General features: G+C 39.9%; 1 protein-coding gene across 3 annotated transcripts; it reads right to left on the bottom strand.

The window, feature by feature from the left end:
- Positions 1-3,955: 3,955 nt before the first annotated feature.
- On the bottom strand, positions 3,956-14,486 carry mycl.L (MYCL proto-oncogene, bHLH transcription factor L homeolog). Of its 3 annotated transcripts, none has more exon segments than NM_001087871.1 (3): positions 3,956-6,962; positions 12,486-12,961; positions 14,462-14,486. In NM_001087871.1, coding segments are annotated over 2 exon segments (1,035 nt in total). In that variant the 5' UTR covers positions 12,958-12,961; positions 14,462-14,486; the 3' UTR covers positions 3,956-6,399.
- Positions 14,487-16,835: the final 2,349 nt, after the last annotated feature.

Below are 16,835 nucleotides of genomic sequence, written 5' to 3'. Positions count from 1 at the left end.
CCTCCCTAGCCAGCTAACTGTTCCTGAATACATTCTTGTGTAATCTGTATGTTTGCTGTAAGCACCTTTTCATTGTACAGCTCTGATGGATAGATTGGTACTTTTATGGGTATGGTTGGGGAATAACCTTTAGGCTAATATGTTTATATGGCTGCTAGGTTGTGGAAAATGCTTAGTTAATTCCATATGCTGCTGCTACATTGGTCTTTGTTTATTTTTAGCAATTTCACTCCTTTTGTAAATCTTAAGACACTTAATACAGATCCTCTTCAAACCCACTAATAGAAAATATGTAAGACTTAAAACCATTTGAGTTTTGACCAATTTAGGAGTAATAAATTAAAACTGGCTAAACACCAACACTGATTTTTATATAAACAGGGCTAGACTAGTTCCACAATTATTGTACAGGTATAGGATCCAGAAAGCTCCGAATTACAGAAAGGCTGTCTCCCATTGACATTTTATCCAAATACAAATTTTGAAAAAGTATTTCCCTTTTCTCTGTAGTAATAAAACAGTGGCTTGTACTTGGTCCCAACTAAGACATAATTAATCCTTATTGGAAGCAAAACCAGCCTATTGGGTTTATTTAATGTTTATATGATTTTCTATCAAAATTACGGAAAGATACGTTATCCAGAAAACCCCAGGTCCAGAGCATTCTGGAAAACAGGTCCCATACCTGTATTTCAATGTTAATATGAATAAAAGGCCCCATTTTTTTTCTTGAAACCATGAAACATTTTTATTTTAGGTAAAAAATTAATCTCCTCCAGTACATTTAGAACAAGTCAACACTAAAAAAAAAAAATCTATTTAGAGGTCAAGGTTCTGTTTTCAGTTGGCAGATGTACAGTAATGTATAGCAACCCCTCTGCACATGGTTTTAACAGCTTTTTAACAAAAGTTATGCTCCAAGGCAGACAGATGAGAATTTAATCATCTGCCAAGTCCTCGTGACCACAAACAGTAGATAACTGGCAGTGTTGTCTAGACAGATGGATGTTGTTCCTATAGCAACAGTGGGAACTGGTCCTGTACCAGCAAAATCTCTATAGCAACAAAATGTGAAGGTGCCATAGAAACAGGGAAAAGGGTGGTTATCAAATAGCAACAGAGGCAGTCTTTCCACTGCAAATCAAGTGTTCCCATAGCAACTACCAGGCACACTATTAGAGTACATTACATCATGGTTTGTATGGAGTGGGAGGTTATACGATCTTGGTGTTTTGAACATGAACCAGGCAATTACAGAACAAAGAAAACATATTGCACACTAAAGTATTCACTCCCATTCTTGCCACATGTAACAGCTATGCAAGTTAATATGTTCATACACGCGCTGATAAAAGCTGCTGCTGTTGTTCCTTCTATGCCAAGTCTACAGCTTACTGGCCAGTGTATAGGGCCCATCCAACTGACATCAGATATCAATCAGGGAGGTTTGAAAATCTCACCAGATAAGGACCATGCTTGTCCATCAGATCAGCCAATCGGGCCAAGATTTGTTTGGGAAAGTCCAAATGAGCAGATCTTAGGGCAGGGGTAGGCAACCCGCTCTTCATCCTGCGTCTCAGTCTTGCGGCTTTTCCTGTCACGTCATCTATACAGCCCTCACACCTGCTGGCGGCTTCTTAAGTGTGCTACTGCGGTAAGCTAGTGTTTAGCTTACCATGGTCACACACTCAAGAAGCCACCAGCAGATACGAGGGCTGTATAGACATCCCAGGAGTGACAGGCAAGACAGAGCCGCAGCAAGATGATTCATCATGGTCCTTAATGTGGTCACACATTCAAGACAAGAAAAAAAGGTTAAAACTTTTAAAAGTTTATAAGCTGTTATGTTTTGCGGGTCCAGACTATTTTTCTTTAGTGGAGGAGGGGGCAAAATGGCTCTTTTGATAGTAAAGGTTGCTGACCCCTGTCTTAGGGGGTTATTTATCAAAGATCAAATTCACCCATGCAGAATTCAAGCAGCTTTGTTTATGATGGTCCCTAAGCAGACCACACTGAGCATGTGCACAGTCGTAGTCTTGCAAAGATGTTTAACAAAGTTACAAGGTGACAGCCCCCTGTGGCTAACTTTGAAAGCATAAATCATTTGTTTGATTAGGCTTGTGGTGCAATAAGTTCATACTTATGTTTAGTATACAAAATACAGCATTTCTAGCCTTATTCTATTTTAGACTTTCCTTGTCCTTTAAGGGTTCTAATTTAAGGAAAATCCCAAATCAGTGAATTTGGGGTTAACCTGTAAAAAAAAAACTCTTAATTTCTCAATTGATTGAGTTTTTGGACACAACCCTCGGAAAAAAAAACTTGATTATGAAGGCTATTAGCATGTTTAAATTGTTCAAAATACATCTGCCATTGACTCTTACACTTGTAATCTAAATATGTACCTCACAAAGGCCAAACCTGGCACAAGTTTAATCTTGCTGTTTAGCCGACAATAGATTTTTAATGTTTGTTACAAGCCCTATTTAGTGAACTTTAGATTGTACCTCTTTATATTTACCTGAAGCATTGGTTATGTGTTGTTTTTGTGTGTAATCTTGTATGTTCAATGTACACATTTATTGTACAGCACTGCAGAATATGTTGGTGCTTATAAATTCATAGCTATGTTGAACAAGGGAGTTACAGTAGCCCTATAAAAAGGCTTTTTAACCAATGGTCATCCTTTGCGACTATATTGCTGAAAGCCAGTGATTGGGAAGATGACCAGTATTTGCATCAGTATAAGAAAATGGTATGATTAAACTTGAATGCGGGTCTCCAAAAAACTGAAGTAGTTACCACATTAGGGAGGTGGCGCACCGCTCTGAGCACTCAGGATGGGGAGCGGATGAACCGAAAAATACTATGGAGCAGGCACTCAAATGAAGGCAATCTTCCACCAAGTTGTTGAAGCAAAGTAGAAAAAAAAAAAAAAGTTATGTCCACAGCCTTACACATTTTACATTACAAACACTTAGGGGCAGATGTATGAAGAGTCGAATATCGAGGGTTAATTAACCCTCGATATTCGACTATGAACTAAAATCGTTCGACTTCGAATATCGAAGTGGAACGATTTTGCGCAAATCCTGCGATCGAACGATTAAATCCTTCGAATCGAACAATTCGAAGGATTTTAATACAACGATCGAAGGAATATCTTTCGATCATAAAATCTCAGGCAAGCCTATGGGGACCTTCCCCATAGGCTAACATTGACTTCGGTAGCTTTTAGCTGCCGAAGTAGGGGGTCGAAGTTTTTCTTAAAGAGACAGTACTTCGACTATCGAATGGTCGAATAGTCGAACGATTTTTAGTTCGAATCGTTCGATTTGAAGTCGAAGTAGTAGTCGAAGGTCGAAGTAGCCCATTCGATGGTCGAAGTAGCCCAAAAAACACTTCGAAATTCGAAGTTTTTTTAATTCGAATCCTTCACTCGAGCTTTGTAAATGTGCCCCTTAGTCATAGGCTGCACATCTTTATATCTATAGCATTTCCCGTGTTCCCAACCAGAATAATGATTAAACAAAGTTTTGTGGGACAGGGACCGCTTGTCTCTTGTCTAACATGGTTATTTTCAGCATTAACTATTATATTTTATAGATTTGGGTTAACTTAGTATGTTCTGTTAAAGTATTGTTTTCATTTACAGTGCTGCAACACATACATTAGTGATGTGTGGGCCGGCCCGATACCTGCAGGACCAACAGGTCGGTTGGGTTCGGGATGCCTTGCACCTCCATTTGTGGGTGACTGCCGGGTTGAGCCCTTCTTTCTGCTCTCCTGCCACCTTACTATAAAATGGAACCAGGAAGTCTGGCTCGGGTGGTGGGAAGGCGGATATTGGGCGGGTGCGGGTCATGAAAAACCAGACACACAGTGGGTGGGAAAATTTGTTTGGGTAGCATATGGGCAATTAGAACCTCAGGAAGAACAGACATGCAACAGTCAATCCTGTGCAAAGCAGATTTATTTATTAGATCAAAATGAGAAAGGTTTTGCAATGAATGCCTTCCTCGAACGCTCAACAGATTTGAGGACCAAACAATGCATTTATCTACGTAACAAAAGTGCTTTTTAAATGACCATATGCCATATACCAGAGGATTCCATATGAAAGAGCATGTTGCAGTATCCATATTACCTCCAACTTCAGAGCTAAACAGTTGCATGTACTTTGCATTTTCCCCACACTCATCAGCAGTTTCTCACTGTAGTGTACAGCTTTTCATAAACTTTTCAGAGCAGTAGAAAACAGACAGGAAAAAGTATGCCATGTTACTAGGGTTTATCCTCACTGTTTCCAGTCATTAAGAGTAGTAGTGCAGAGCATCCTTTGTTTGCAAGTGATTCTGTTGTGGAATATGTACACGAGTGGAAGCAGACATATTGCTGGTCTTTGCTCAGGCACTCCGGCATTCAGGTGTCACATCTTCATCTAGTGGTGTCAGTTAGTTTAGACGACTACTCCACCCAAACAATATTTTGCACAATGAAAAAAAAAAATTTAATTCTAAGGAGTATTCCAATATACATTATCAGTTACAAAGTCTTTAAAGCTATTGGTAAATGTAATTAGTGTCAGTGTCCCTGCTGAGTGATAGAAAGTTAGGACATACATTTCCACTGGACATTTCCACTGGACAAAACATCTTATTTGGGTGAGGTTACTATTTATAATTATGCCCATGTCTGGTTGACAAATGGCTTCCACTTTTACAAACAAATGCAAACATGTTGAATAGTAATACAAAAATGTACCTCTTTGCATAGACTGTCCCCATAGAAGATAAACCCTATATGGTGTTTATTTTTCTGAAACAATGGATTAAGACAGCAGTATAATATACAATAACTTCATATTATAACTCACATTTTAGAGTTTTGCTTTAGTCTTCAGGCAAAATTTAGACTCAATTTCCATATTAGCAGACTAAGCCCTATTGCCGTAATCAGAGTAGGAACAAGCAGCCAATTTAGTTAATTATTAATGAAGCAACTAGAGCACAAGAAATAAAGCTGGACAAATCAATTCTGGGTTTATAAAAGGTTCAAGGCCACAATCTAATAGGTTAAAATTGAGTTAGTTTAGTCTGGAAGAGACCTGCACAAGGTAGGTCCATCCTTCGTTTAATACAGGAAACTTTTGCAATCCCAGCTGTTGCAGTACTACAGCTCTCATCACTGTGCACCACCTAAACTGACAGGGTATGCCAAAGTTTTTGATCTACAGTTGAATTGCCATAGTCTGGTCTTAGAACTTAAACAAATGCTAAAAAATGGAAGCCTTCCTTTGTTTCTTGGCTCTTGGTATTTTAGCATGTGTTGCCACAAATAGTCTATTGTATATTTGAATGCTGGGGCACTATAGTTTGCAGCAAACAGTTGGAAAATGTGCAGCATAGCGCTCACCTCAATCTATGAAAACACTGTATAATTCCAGGAAGAGACTTTGCTTATAACCAAAGCTAACAAGTCTCCTCTCTACTAATCCCTACATTTACAGTCTGAGACCTTTAACAGACAAAGGTTGAGAAGGATGCATGTGAGGTGAAACACTGAAGTATAAGTTTACAGCAGGAGGATCGCATGCCTTTAGTTGCCAACAGGTTAAAGATTTTTCTCTTTTTATAAATCACAATTCCTCTCAAAGATATACAAAAATACAGTATAAATTTTCATTCAGTACAAAAAAAATCCACAGGCAGCAGCAGGTTTGAAAAACGACAAACAAGAGTGTAAAGTGACAAGAGTGAGGTATAGAATGGTTTACAACATGTCCATAAGTGTTCCCTCAACTGGCAACGGAACTCTTATCAAGCAAAGTGACATTCAGTTCCCAAAACAGCCATTTTCGGCTGCAAGTCTTGTGATCAGTATCCAGATTTTAAGTAGTTTAGGTTTTAGGTTATTTGAGCTAAAATGTAAGTGAGAAATTGAGGTGGTTGCGAGTCTGACTTCCTCATCACAGAACCTAGCAAGTGCATTACAGCAGTCAATGTAAACAGATACTGCAGACTAGGGAATTTGCAATTTAGGCATTTTCTGTTAAGACAACTGGCTTCACCATAGAATATTTTCTCTACTTAGAAATGATGGCAGTGGCCTGCTGTACATTTAAAGAGTAAGCCATTCTTTGCAAATATAAACAAAGCTTCCAAATACCTATGAAGAAGAATTAAAAATGTAAACAGATTTTGGCCAGAGGAGGGAACAGACAAGCTATTAAACCAGAGAAATCAGTCACCTGAAAATAGGACAAGCCCTTTATACCAGTGTACTCTGAAGAGCAATCTGTCTGATGTGGTAGTCTTTTGTGCACCCAAAAAACAAACATTCTCCTTCTCCCACTGGAAACAAAAATGTGCAAAAGTGCCAGGCATAGTAAATTCCCATTCAGCGACCTTTTAAATGGGATATTCTTCTTAGGAGCTGCTGGTGTCGAGACCAGAGCTTAAACTTTTCTGCAGTGAGTTGCTGCTCTTGAATGACAAGACCTTTCAGAAATTCTGTTGCTTTACTGAGAACCACCACTTTTGGGGTCTTTGTTGAGCGGGTTAGACTGGGTACCTCTTCTCGGAGTGCCAAGAATCGTGATCGCAGGTCATTCCTTCTTTTACGCTCCAAATAGTTGTGATTCTTCTTTTTAACAATGTCCTCACTGTCAGAACTGCCTGAAGCTAGAGGAGAGCCTGGCATCGGTGAACTACATTGCTGTAATGCTGGCGGAGATGTTACTTCTCCTGGTTCCTCCTTAATTGGTGAATGAAAGTTGGGTTGTGGGGACATTGAATTAGGCTCAGGTGGAAGACGGGCTGCATAGTTGTGTTGTTGCTGGTGTATGGATATATGAAAAAGTTTAGTAGCTGTTGGATCAGCCCGTACAGTGATAGTAACTGGTTGTCGCCCACCATAAGACTTTCTCTTCTCAATGGTTACCACATCAATCTCATCATCCTCTGTAGAAAGAAAAAAGCTGTTACAATTAAGTTCTAAAATGTCTTAACCATTTAGTGTTATGCACTTATTAAATAGTCCTGAACAGTTCAAAGGGTATAATTTTACAATGTTACTTAGTGATTTTATATGTTGAATGTACACAGACTATTTAAAGAATCGTAATTTCTGCAATTCTGACCACTTGTACCACTACAATGTAGCAAGTAGTCTGCTCTCCTCTTGCCAAGATTTAAATACACTGTTGTGCTATCCCATACAGTTTGTCAATCACAGATCATGCAAGGCCTCGAGTGAACTAGGAGTCATGCCTGGATGACAGCTGACTACATGTAGCTATTAGATACTAGAAAGAGACAGGAAAGATACAGTTTTCTTTAGAAATTTCACTTACAGTTTTTTAAGTATAGGTATTGGCGTTGGAGAATAAGCAAAACATGAGTATTGATGCTTTCCATGATTTATTATTTTATTGAAAGAAATCGCTATATGGGGATATAGCGATTTCTTTCAATAAAATAATAAATTCAATAAAAGTCTTGCCAATTCTTTGTTAAATCAGGTTTTGTTGAGGGCAATTGCACACATGGAAATTCATGAGCCATTTAAAGGTGGCCATACACTGATCTCCTGTATGGTGCCAGAGAACGGGCCTACCCAAAAGATATTGTTTCGATTTTGCCATCCAATTGAAGACCACCTCTGTGGGTTGATGTGGTCCTCATTCCCATTGCCTGCAATTGTAATTAGCACAATATTGACCACCTCAAGGTGCCCAGGTTAAGAGACTTCCAGCTCAGTAAATAAGACACATTTGAGCAATAACCACCAAAACATTATACCTTCATGGTCTGGGCTATTGCGTCAAGTCTGACTGGATGTTTTCAAGTATTTTGTTGCCAATGCAGGCGAAATCACACAGGTGCAAAATCACTGTCACTACCCTAAATTAGGCTCCATGGGGGACAGGGAAGAGGGATAAAGAGGTCTCAACTATCCAATTACACTTCCCTATGGAAGCACAAACGTGATTTAGCTACTGATTTTTGATATGTAGCGTTTATCCCCCCCCCCAAAAAAAAAAAATATTTTACTTAATTTATTTTAACTTAATAAAAAAAAATAATGATTTTATTGCTTTAAAAAAAAAAAAAAAAAAAAAAAATGCGTGCAGAGACAAACCTGTTGAGCCAGCAATATCGGCCAGTTTACAGGATATCCAATAAAGGCTCATTAAATATTGTACAACACCAATCTGACCCCAATTGTGCTAATCTTCCTGTAGGCAGATTAGTTATATTGCTATGCATGTGTGACCCCACAATGATCCATGTTGCAATATTCCCTCTATTGGCTCTGTGCAAAAGGCTTCATTTGTACTCAAAAACTGCTAAGTGGCTGGGTAAAATAAGTACACAGGATTTCACACAAAAATTGGAAGCTTGTCATTGGCTGAACCAGTTTTCCTTCCATCTGGAAAATAAAGTGCTTGTGTTGTATCAACAGTTTAATCCACCATATTGTGGGCCCATATATAGACCAGCGATCATACAATTTGGTTTGGAGGAACTAAATTGTTTGGAAGAATCAGCTCATGCATAGCCAGCCTCCCTGGAGCAAAGTACAGTGGTTCTGCATGCAAATAAAGCAGAAGACTAGCAAAGGAGGAAGTAACTGCCTTTTGTTCCCAGGGTGTATTATGCAATAGCGCATTGTTTTCAGTACAGAGAATGCAGCTCCTTGCCACCAGAAAGTGTTGGTTTTGTCATTTTAGGTAGCTACTCCCAGACCTCTAGCTGTTGCAAACTACAACTTCCATCATCCTCTTGGCAGTCAAAGTTGCTGGAGGCACACATCTGACATATCACACCATAAGCAGTAGCACTAGAGATGAATCCTGCTCCTACTTTAATTGCACAACAAAGAAAGCAAACCTTGGACTGTACCGCCCAATCAACCTAAACCCTTTGCAAATGTGATCCCCTGCAGCTCTTCTATTTAATTTAAAAAGGAAACAAAAGCAGCTGACTCAATTAGAATACACTCCCCAGGGTTAACCCTTTTCCATCTCACGGTTACATATGCAAATAAAAACCGGCAGCTTCAGGGTGCATAAGGGTTAATAGGCAGTTTCCCAAATTGCTTCAGAACCATATGAATGAAAATCACGCAGGTACTGAACACAGTGCCCCCCCCAAAGCTTTGTTGAACATCTATTGTACAAAAAGGATGGTTGTTGGGGGAAGGGGGGTGGGGCGTGTGTGGGGAGGGGGATGACGCTTCTGTCGAAAGAAAGGCTACATAATGTGAATAGGCTCAAATACCCATTAATAAATCCTAGTCAACTAACCCAAGGGTACAATGATTGGTCCTTTGCATCTAGTTCAAATGCAAAGCTTATAGCTATTGGCTCAGAGGTGTCTGAACCCCACTGACTGCAAGCTGTTGCTTTTTGTCTAGCCATGTGTCTGCCGCATGCAGCTGAAAGAGCTTTAACATAGGACTTCTGAAGGAGGGGGATGGGTACCCAACAAACAATGACCCAAACAAAATTCCTGTCCATGTGTATGCCAAATTCAGATTTCACTGTGAATGATTTCTGCAGTGCTATGTGTAAGGTACACACAAAAGTTTAGATTATCTATGATGCAGCACAGTATTTAACAGCATAATAGTAAACTTATATACACTATGCAGAAGGGCTGCCATAAAAACTGAATTTACATTTGTAAAAGTTATCAGATTGCATGGTTTCCTATTTGTGCTTTGCCTTTACTGGAAAGGAATCTAATGTACTGTATTTAGCCATCACATACACAGATTTGTCACTGCAGTTAAGTGGAAAGTGGTAATAAAATGCTGGATTACTTCCCAACTGCAAACGGTTACCCCTGCATAAGGGCCTGGCAGCATGTAAACATTAAACACATGTATTGGCCAAATGCATATTTATTCCCAAATGAATGTACAGGAAGGGATCCACAATTTTGGGCCTTTGGCTCTACAGCTTCTCTAGAAAAATTGGCAAAAGGCAACAAGACTAGTAAGCATGAGTTTTCCTTAATAGAAATGATTTGCCTTTTTTAAGGATGGAAAATAAATTTTAGGAGGTTAAGCCAGTGGAAGGGATCTGGGTTGTGAACAATCTGTGGGCTGCTTAGTTATCAGTTGTGAGCGTGTTATTAAAATCTTTAAATGTGCGAAATATTTTCACACATAGTTACTTTGTTATGCAGTTATCTGTGGTATTACCTTTTAGGCGCTAAGACATATTACGTTTGGTTTAAGCAAACTTAAAGGGATACTGCCATGGGAAAAAAAAATTTTCAAAATGAATCAGTTAATAGTGCTGCTCCAGCAGAATTCGGCACCGAGATCCATTTCTCAAAAGAACAAATTTTTTTTATATTCAATTTTGAAATCTGACATGGGGCTAGACATATTCTCAATTTCCCAGCTGCCCCAAGTCATGTGACTTGTGCTCTGATAAACTTCAATCACTCTTTACTGCAAGTTGGAGTGATATCACCCCCTCCCTTTCCCCCCAGCAGCCAAACAAAAGAACAATGGGAAGGTAACCAGATAGCAGCTCCCTAACACAAGATAACAGCTGCCTGGTAGATCTAAGAACAGCCCTCAATAATAAAAACCGATGTCTCACTGAGACACATTCAGTTACATTGAGAAGGAAAAACAGCAGCCTGCCAGAAAGCATTTCTCTCCTAAATTTCAGGCACAAGTCACATGACTGGGGGCAGCTGGGAAATTGACAAAATGTCTAGCCCCATGTCAGATTTCAAAATTTGATATAAAAAAAATCTGTTTGCTCTTTTGAGAAATGGATTTCAGTGCAGAATTCCGCTGGAGTAGCACTAACGGATAAGTTTTGAAAAAATGTTTTCCGATGACAGGATCCCTTTAAAGTGGGGTTATAGTTCTAAAAGGGTTGCTTACCATTGCTGAAAGGCTGAAATTAGAACAGTCAAATGCAAGTCGTATTTTGTTTCAGTCCCTTGTCTGCAATCCTAAATATACAACAAAAAATACCTAGCTGATGCCATCTAAGTCTTGCATGTGCGAAGAGGCAATAGACTTACAGACTACAACCACAGCACTAATGCAGTATTGATTGTTACAGGAGTCTTTGTTTGGCGCTCACTCCCATATGTATTTCACAGGGTCTGAGAAACATTGTATATACAACCATACCATGTTTACACACAATTTATAGAATCTCTAGTCCTGTGTGAAACAGATATAGGTTGTATATGCTCACTGATCTGTGTGGTGTTTTAAAGTAAACCCACTGCTGAAGAACAGGTGCATTTTTGCTATTCTGCTGCACAACCACACTGGGCTTTATGCCATTAACACAATATCCTTACAACAAGTCTTCCTGATTAAGAGCATTAAGTTTATGATGAACAGAGCCAATCATTTCCTTGTGAAATAATTCCCACAGCTACACTGAACTGCTGTGTGACTTATTTGAGAATGTTTGACTTTACACAGCAATTTTAGTTCACTTAAATCTTGTCTATGTTATGCATTACAGTAGGTTTAAATCTATTAAAGTTCATTAAACTCCAGAATTAAATAATTCTGCCAAGACATGCCTCCTTCTCCGCATATAGGATTATTCATATAAAAAGGAATTCAGTCTACTGAGATTAAAATTGAGCTCAGCTTCACCTGCAGTACATGTCAAGACTTTTATACACCGCATGAACTGAACATTTCAAATGCAAAATATTGGATCACACATTCCCCTGTAAATTAGATGTCTTTTGTCAGTTAGCATCACACTGAATTAATGTGAGTACCCACATAATTCAAAGGCCTAGATAGTAGCCCCTCTAGTTTTGTTCTCTGTGTGACTATTCTGGAAAGAGGTGAGACGTATTGCCAATTCCTAGTACAGTATTCATAGCAATTATTGTAGGATGACTGTTTTCTGTACAAAAACTCCAGAGGAACCAAAGAATGTTCAGTACACTAGTGAGAATTTATATATTTAAATACTATTCGCCTGAAGGTGCAATGTAAACATTATGGCAATCTGTTGCCATAAATAACAAAAACACAAGACTTTTAATCAAGTGTAGAGTGTGCAGCTAAAGGGGTGGCAAGCTATAAAAGTCAGTTGACATCATAGAAATCTGTAATAGTGTCAGCTACTTCAAACACACCCTTCATTAACTGGAACAGAGTTCTTTAAAGCCTAGGATTTTGTTTACCCTTCTCCGTGGTATCAATTGGCTTTAAAGACAGCTGCATTATGAACAAAAGCGGTCATCCTATTTATTATCCCAAAGACACTAAGTAATGTGCAATACCTGGAAGCTTGATGCGTGTACAAAGCACAGGTCCAAACCTGCCAAAGCACCAAGTCTGAAATCAGCTCCAGCTACCGGATTTTGAAAACTTAAAACTTAAGTTTATTAGAAATCAATTGTCAGATTAAACTAAAGTTAACTTCATTGTGCCTAATGTTAGGCATCCATTTGCTTTCACAGCCTACTCACCCGAGTCACTGGTGCTCTCAGATCCAGAAGAATTGGGAACTTTTTCAGGAACGGGCGTCGGCACAACCAGAGGAGTGGCATTCTGTTCTATAGAGTTTACTCCAGGTTCTGAGTTTTCATGATCTGCTACAGGTTTTTGGGGGTTTGTTGCTCGAGGAGACGCAGTAGTCAGCCGCTCATGGATTACCTTTTCCAGCCTCTCTCTGGTAGAGAAGCCACTCCACATGCAGTCTCTCAAGAGCACTACTGAACTCAACCCAGTCAACTTCATAGGAGACTCCCACCCCAAATCCATCAGTTCAGCTCCCCAGTCTGTGCCACCACCACCTGGGCATCCCCCAGGTGATAGGGGGAAACCAGGCACAAGCTCAAACTTCTTCCATATGTCTTCACTTGGAGCAATGCAGCGATAAAAGTCTTCCTTCATGTCCACATCATAGAAATAATGATTGTTGCAGGAGCCAACATCCATTGTTCTGAAAACAAAGATACAAAGTGGTTTGTATTAAAGGTTTAACATGCAAGAAAAATAGGATAAAAACACCAGAAGGACCCTCTTTAGCTCAGCATCTGTATGCATGTTGTGCGCACCCTTCTATTGTACTGAACTGCAGAATGTATTGGCAGATCATATAAAACTTGAGAATAGAAGTTTGTCACCTGTCTGCTCAATTACTTCAGCTTGTTCTGCAGTCTTAAAACAATAATGTCTAAAAGACTGGTTTAATTAAACTGGAAACCCTTCTGGGCAAGCCAGACCATGCCGATTTACCTCAGAGGACAGATTTTCAACAGGAAAGGAAGATGCGGGGAATCAGGTAGTAGATTTGGTTTTGGTTTGAGATGGTTCATCAATAGAATGATAGAAATAGAAAGGTGAATGCTTTGAAAGTGACGGCTAGCTAAATGGAGAGAGAAGGTGGGCAAACTATGGGCAGTGTGAAAAGGATAGCACAACTGGACAGAAAGAGTAAGCAGAACAATTAAACAGTGGTGGGGCAGTAAAGTGAATAAATTAGCAATTAATTATAAAGACAGACTAGAAGAATAGCACCTAGAAGGGGTAACAGGAATTGGGTGGGTTTGTGATACATAGTGAGGAAGAGAGCAGCAGGAGAAACTTAAACAGGAAATAGTTAGTTGTAAGTTGCACATGTGAGAATTATATGACTGACTGAATGGACATAAGGCCAGGACTCTTGTAGCCCCTTGTGGGGCAGGGTGAAGGAGGACCCTGGTCTAACTGGGAAGCAAAACAAAAGTCAACAGTACCTATCATAAACAGGTACTCAATGTGAACAAAACCTTGTGGGAAGCAGTTCACATAGAAAAAAAAACAAAAAACCAGCAGATGAGTGATAAGGGGAAGGAACACAGCAGCACGTGGGGAAGGGAAGGCATGTAACTAGCACACCTTGGAGAGTGGGATGATGCAAAACAGACTGGGACAGCACCAAAGTGAATTAAAATATTGTGTAACAGTATATGACTAAGCAAATCATTCTGAGAAAGGGGAGCAAAGTTGCTCCCTAAAGAATACAGCGTAACTAGGGTTGGGTGCACAAAAGGTGAGCGAAATCCACACGCGAGAAATAAACAAGAGGCAGGAGCACAGCTTCCAGCTCTTTGTCTCTTACGAGTCCACAAAAAAGCATTAGTATGGTAGTGCAGCAGGTGCACGCTAAATTACCAAAACTACCGGCGGGACAGCTACCAACAAAATAACCTCATCGGAGAGAAAGTCTCCACACTGCATCAAGTATCACCGCCACAGCTTCCCCTCCCAAGCCAGTTCCATTCAGTTCAACAGAGGACACACTTTGGGACTGAAAGCCAACCCCGTGCAGTTACACTCGCTGGTAATTCACTAAAATTTCTTTCACACTTTGCGCGCTCAATAGGTTATCTTTCTGCAGCACCTCTAGGACAGTAAACACCCTGTGCCTCTCCCATTCAACCTCTCTTCTCCTCCTTACCCCTATGTCCCAGGATCGCTTTCGCCCGCATACGCTCAAGCTGGCAGAGTTCATTGTTCCCGCACATCTTTATATCAGCTCTTATCCTCCCCTCCGCCCACAGTGGGCTGGCCCCTAAGCCCCGCCCTATTATGCACCTTTCAATTGCGCTGAGAGTGGGAGTGAGAAGGTTGTTGTAGCACCAACAGACAATTGGCAACTTAGACAAAGAAGCAGGCTGGGAACATGGGCAAAATAAACTAGGATGGGCTCCTAGATTTCACCAATGCGTTAACGATACCCACTGTTTACTCCCAGCATTATTTCATATTATACTTTAAGGAAACTAGTATGGATAGATGTATGGAATTATTACGTTGTATTCAATCACTTGCTCTCCACGTCTACTATACTTTGTATAGAAATATAATTGTGACTTAACCTGATAATTATACTAACTTCATGTTCCATATAACATGGTCTCTGACTGAGCCTATACCGTGTGTATAAATGGTTATGGAGCGTTATCATAGCACTATATGCACTGGTAACTAGGCATGCTGGGTACCAGTGGCGTAACTAGATATTACTGGGCCCCACAGCAAATTATTTTTCAGGCCCCCCAAAATATTTAGCAGTTGACTTGTTTTACCAATATTTATTGAAACTGTACATGAATTAGGGCCTCATGGGCCCCTATAGCTCCTGGGCCCCCTCTGCTTCCTCTATAGTTACGCCCCTGCTGGGTACAAAATAAATTGACAACTAGGACCCAAAACAATTCCTTATAATACGTTTTAAAGGGGGCAGATTCCTGCACTAAAACACAACAGCTGGTTCATCCCTCCCCCAATCTACCAGACACCCCCCCCATTCTCTATTCATTCATAACAAAGAGTTAATGGCACTTTTAACACAAAGCTGCAATCTGCCCTGCAGGGATAATAGAGAATGAGGGGGACCTGGCAAAGGACCCTGTCTCCTTTTAACATTTATGCATTTGCTTTCTAATTACTCAATGGGACGAGACAAATGCAGATATCATGGAAGGAAAGAACCAAAATCAAGGATACTGACTAGAGCCGTCTCTATCACTTGAGCATTCACGGGCTGGTAATGGTTGAGCAATTCCTCATCATAGGGTAACTTGAAATAATAAGAGGATCATTATCGTCATAATAGCACAGGCTTAGTTGCCATCTCTAAGACCATCATGAGATCATAATTAGATTGGAGTTTATTTGTACAAAAGGAAAATGTTATGTGCTGATACACTTTGTAAGATGTGCATGATGCATCGGCAGATTTAATCCTTATATATAACCAATCATACAGAATATGTATTCAGGGCCTGATTTACATAGCAGGCGCCCCTAGGCCCACTGTCGTTCGTCGCCACTTAAAATCCTGCCACCCTAGGCCCGGACCTTGGTGGCCTATCTACAAATATGGGCCTGTATGTATTCCCCACTGACCAATCAACTGGATAAATTAAAGGGTCGGACAGAGTTAAGGTGGCCATACAAGGGTAGAATTTGGAATGTTTCACCCTCTTAGACTTTGTCGGCAGCTCATCTACCTGTGTATGGCCAAAAATTGTCCAAATATCTGTTGGACAGGTTTAAAAATCCTCTTGGGAAGAGGACAGTATCAGCTTGTTTATGCCGGCCTCCGCCAACAGCTTGCTTTGCCACCTCTTATGATCTGATCATTTGGCCCATGGGCCCAGTATTGGTCAGCACAAGGTAACCATTAGGCCTTATGTACATCTGCTTTTAAGATTTGACGTATGATAAAATTGAATGTCATGCTTGTGGGAATGTTAAATACTCGCATAATTGTGCTGAAATCTGAATTACTCTTAATTTTCAAGTCAAAACTGTGAATGCAAGTGTTCTGTGCCTATACAAACACTCCCTTTTAATGTTATAAGTGAGCGGTCAGATCAGGATCAACTATTATATACAGGTATAGGACCTGTTATCCAGAATGCTTGGGACCTGGTGTTTTACGGATAAGGGTTCTTTCTGTAATTTGGATCCTCATACGTTAAGGCTACTAGAAAATCATGTAAACATTTTATGTAAATCCTGTAAACATGTAATCATGTAAACCCAATAGGCTGGTTTTGCTTCCAATAAGGATTAATTATATCTAAACTTTCGTCAAGTACAAGCTACTGTTTTATTATTACAGAGAAAAAGGAAATCATTTTTAAAAAATGTGGATTATTTCATTATAATAGAGTCTATGGGAGACGGCCTTTCTGTAATTCAGAGCTTTCTGGACAATGGGTATCAGGATAACGGATCCCATACCTGTACTGCATATACAATACAGAACATTCTGATCCCAAATGTGCTGTACATAGCTATGCATTGAATTTCATACATAG

Source organism: Xenopus laevis, chromosome 2L (assembly GCF_017654675.1).
Source record: "Xenopus laevis strain J_2021 chromosome 2L, Xenopus_laevis_v10.1, whole genome shotgun sequence".
NCBI lineage: Eukaryota > Metazoa > Chordata > Amphibia > Anura > Pipidae > Xenopus > Xenopus laevis.
The sequence above is the reverse complement of the archived record's forward strand: the minus strand, read 5'-3'. Positions and strand labels throughout refer to the sequence as shown.

Excerpts from the sequence above, each read along its gene's own strand:
- mycl.L (XM_041580898.1), bottom strand. The coding sequence starts at position 13,337 with ATGAACCATCTCAAACCAAAACCAAATCTACTACCTGATTCCCCGCAT. Across the intron at positions 12,962-13,257 it reads TTGAAAATCTGTCCTCTGAG|AACAATGGATGTTGGCTCCT; the intron begins GTAAATCGGCAT and ends CTTTGTTTTCAG. Across the intron at positions 6,963-12,485 it reads TGAGAGCACCAGTGACTCGG|AGGATGATGAGATTGATGTG; the intron begins GTGAGTAGGCTG and ends TTCTTTCTACAG.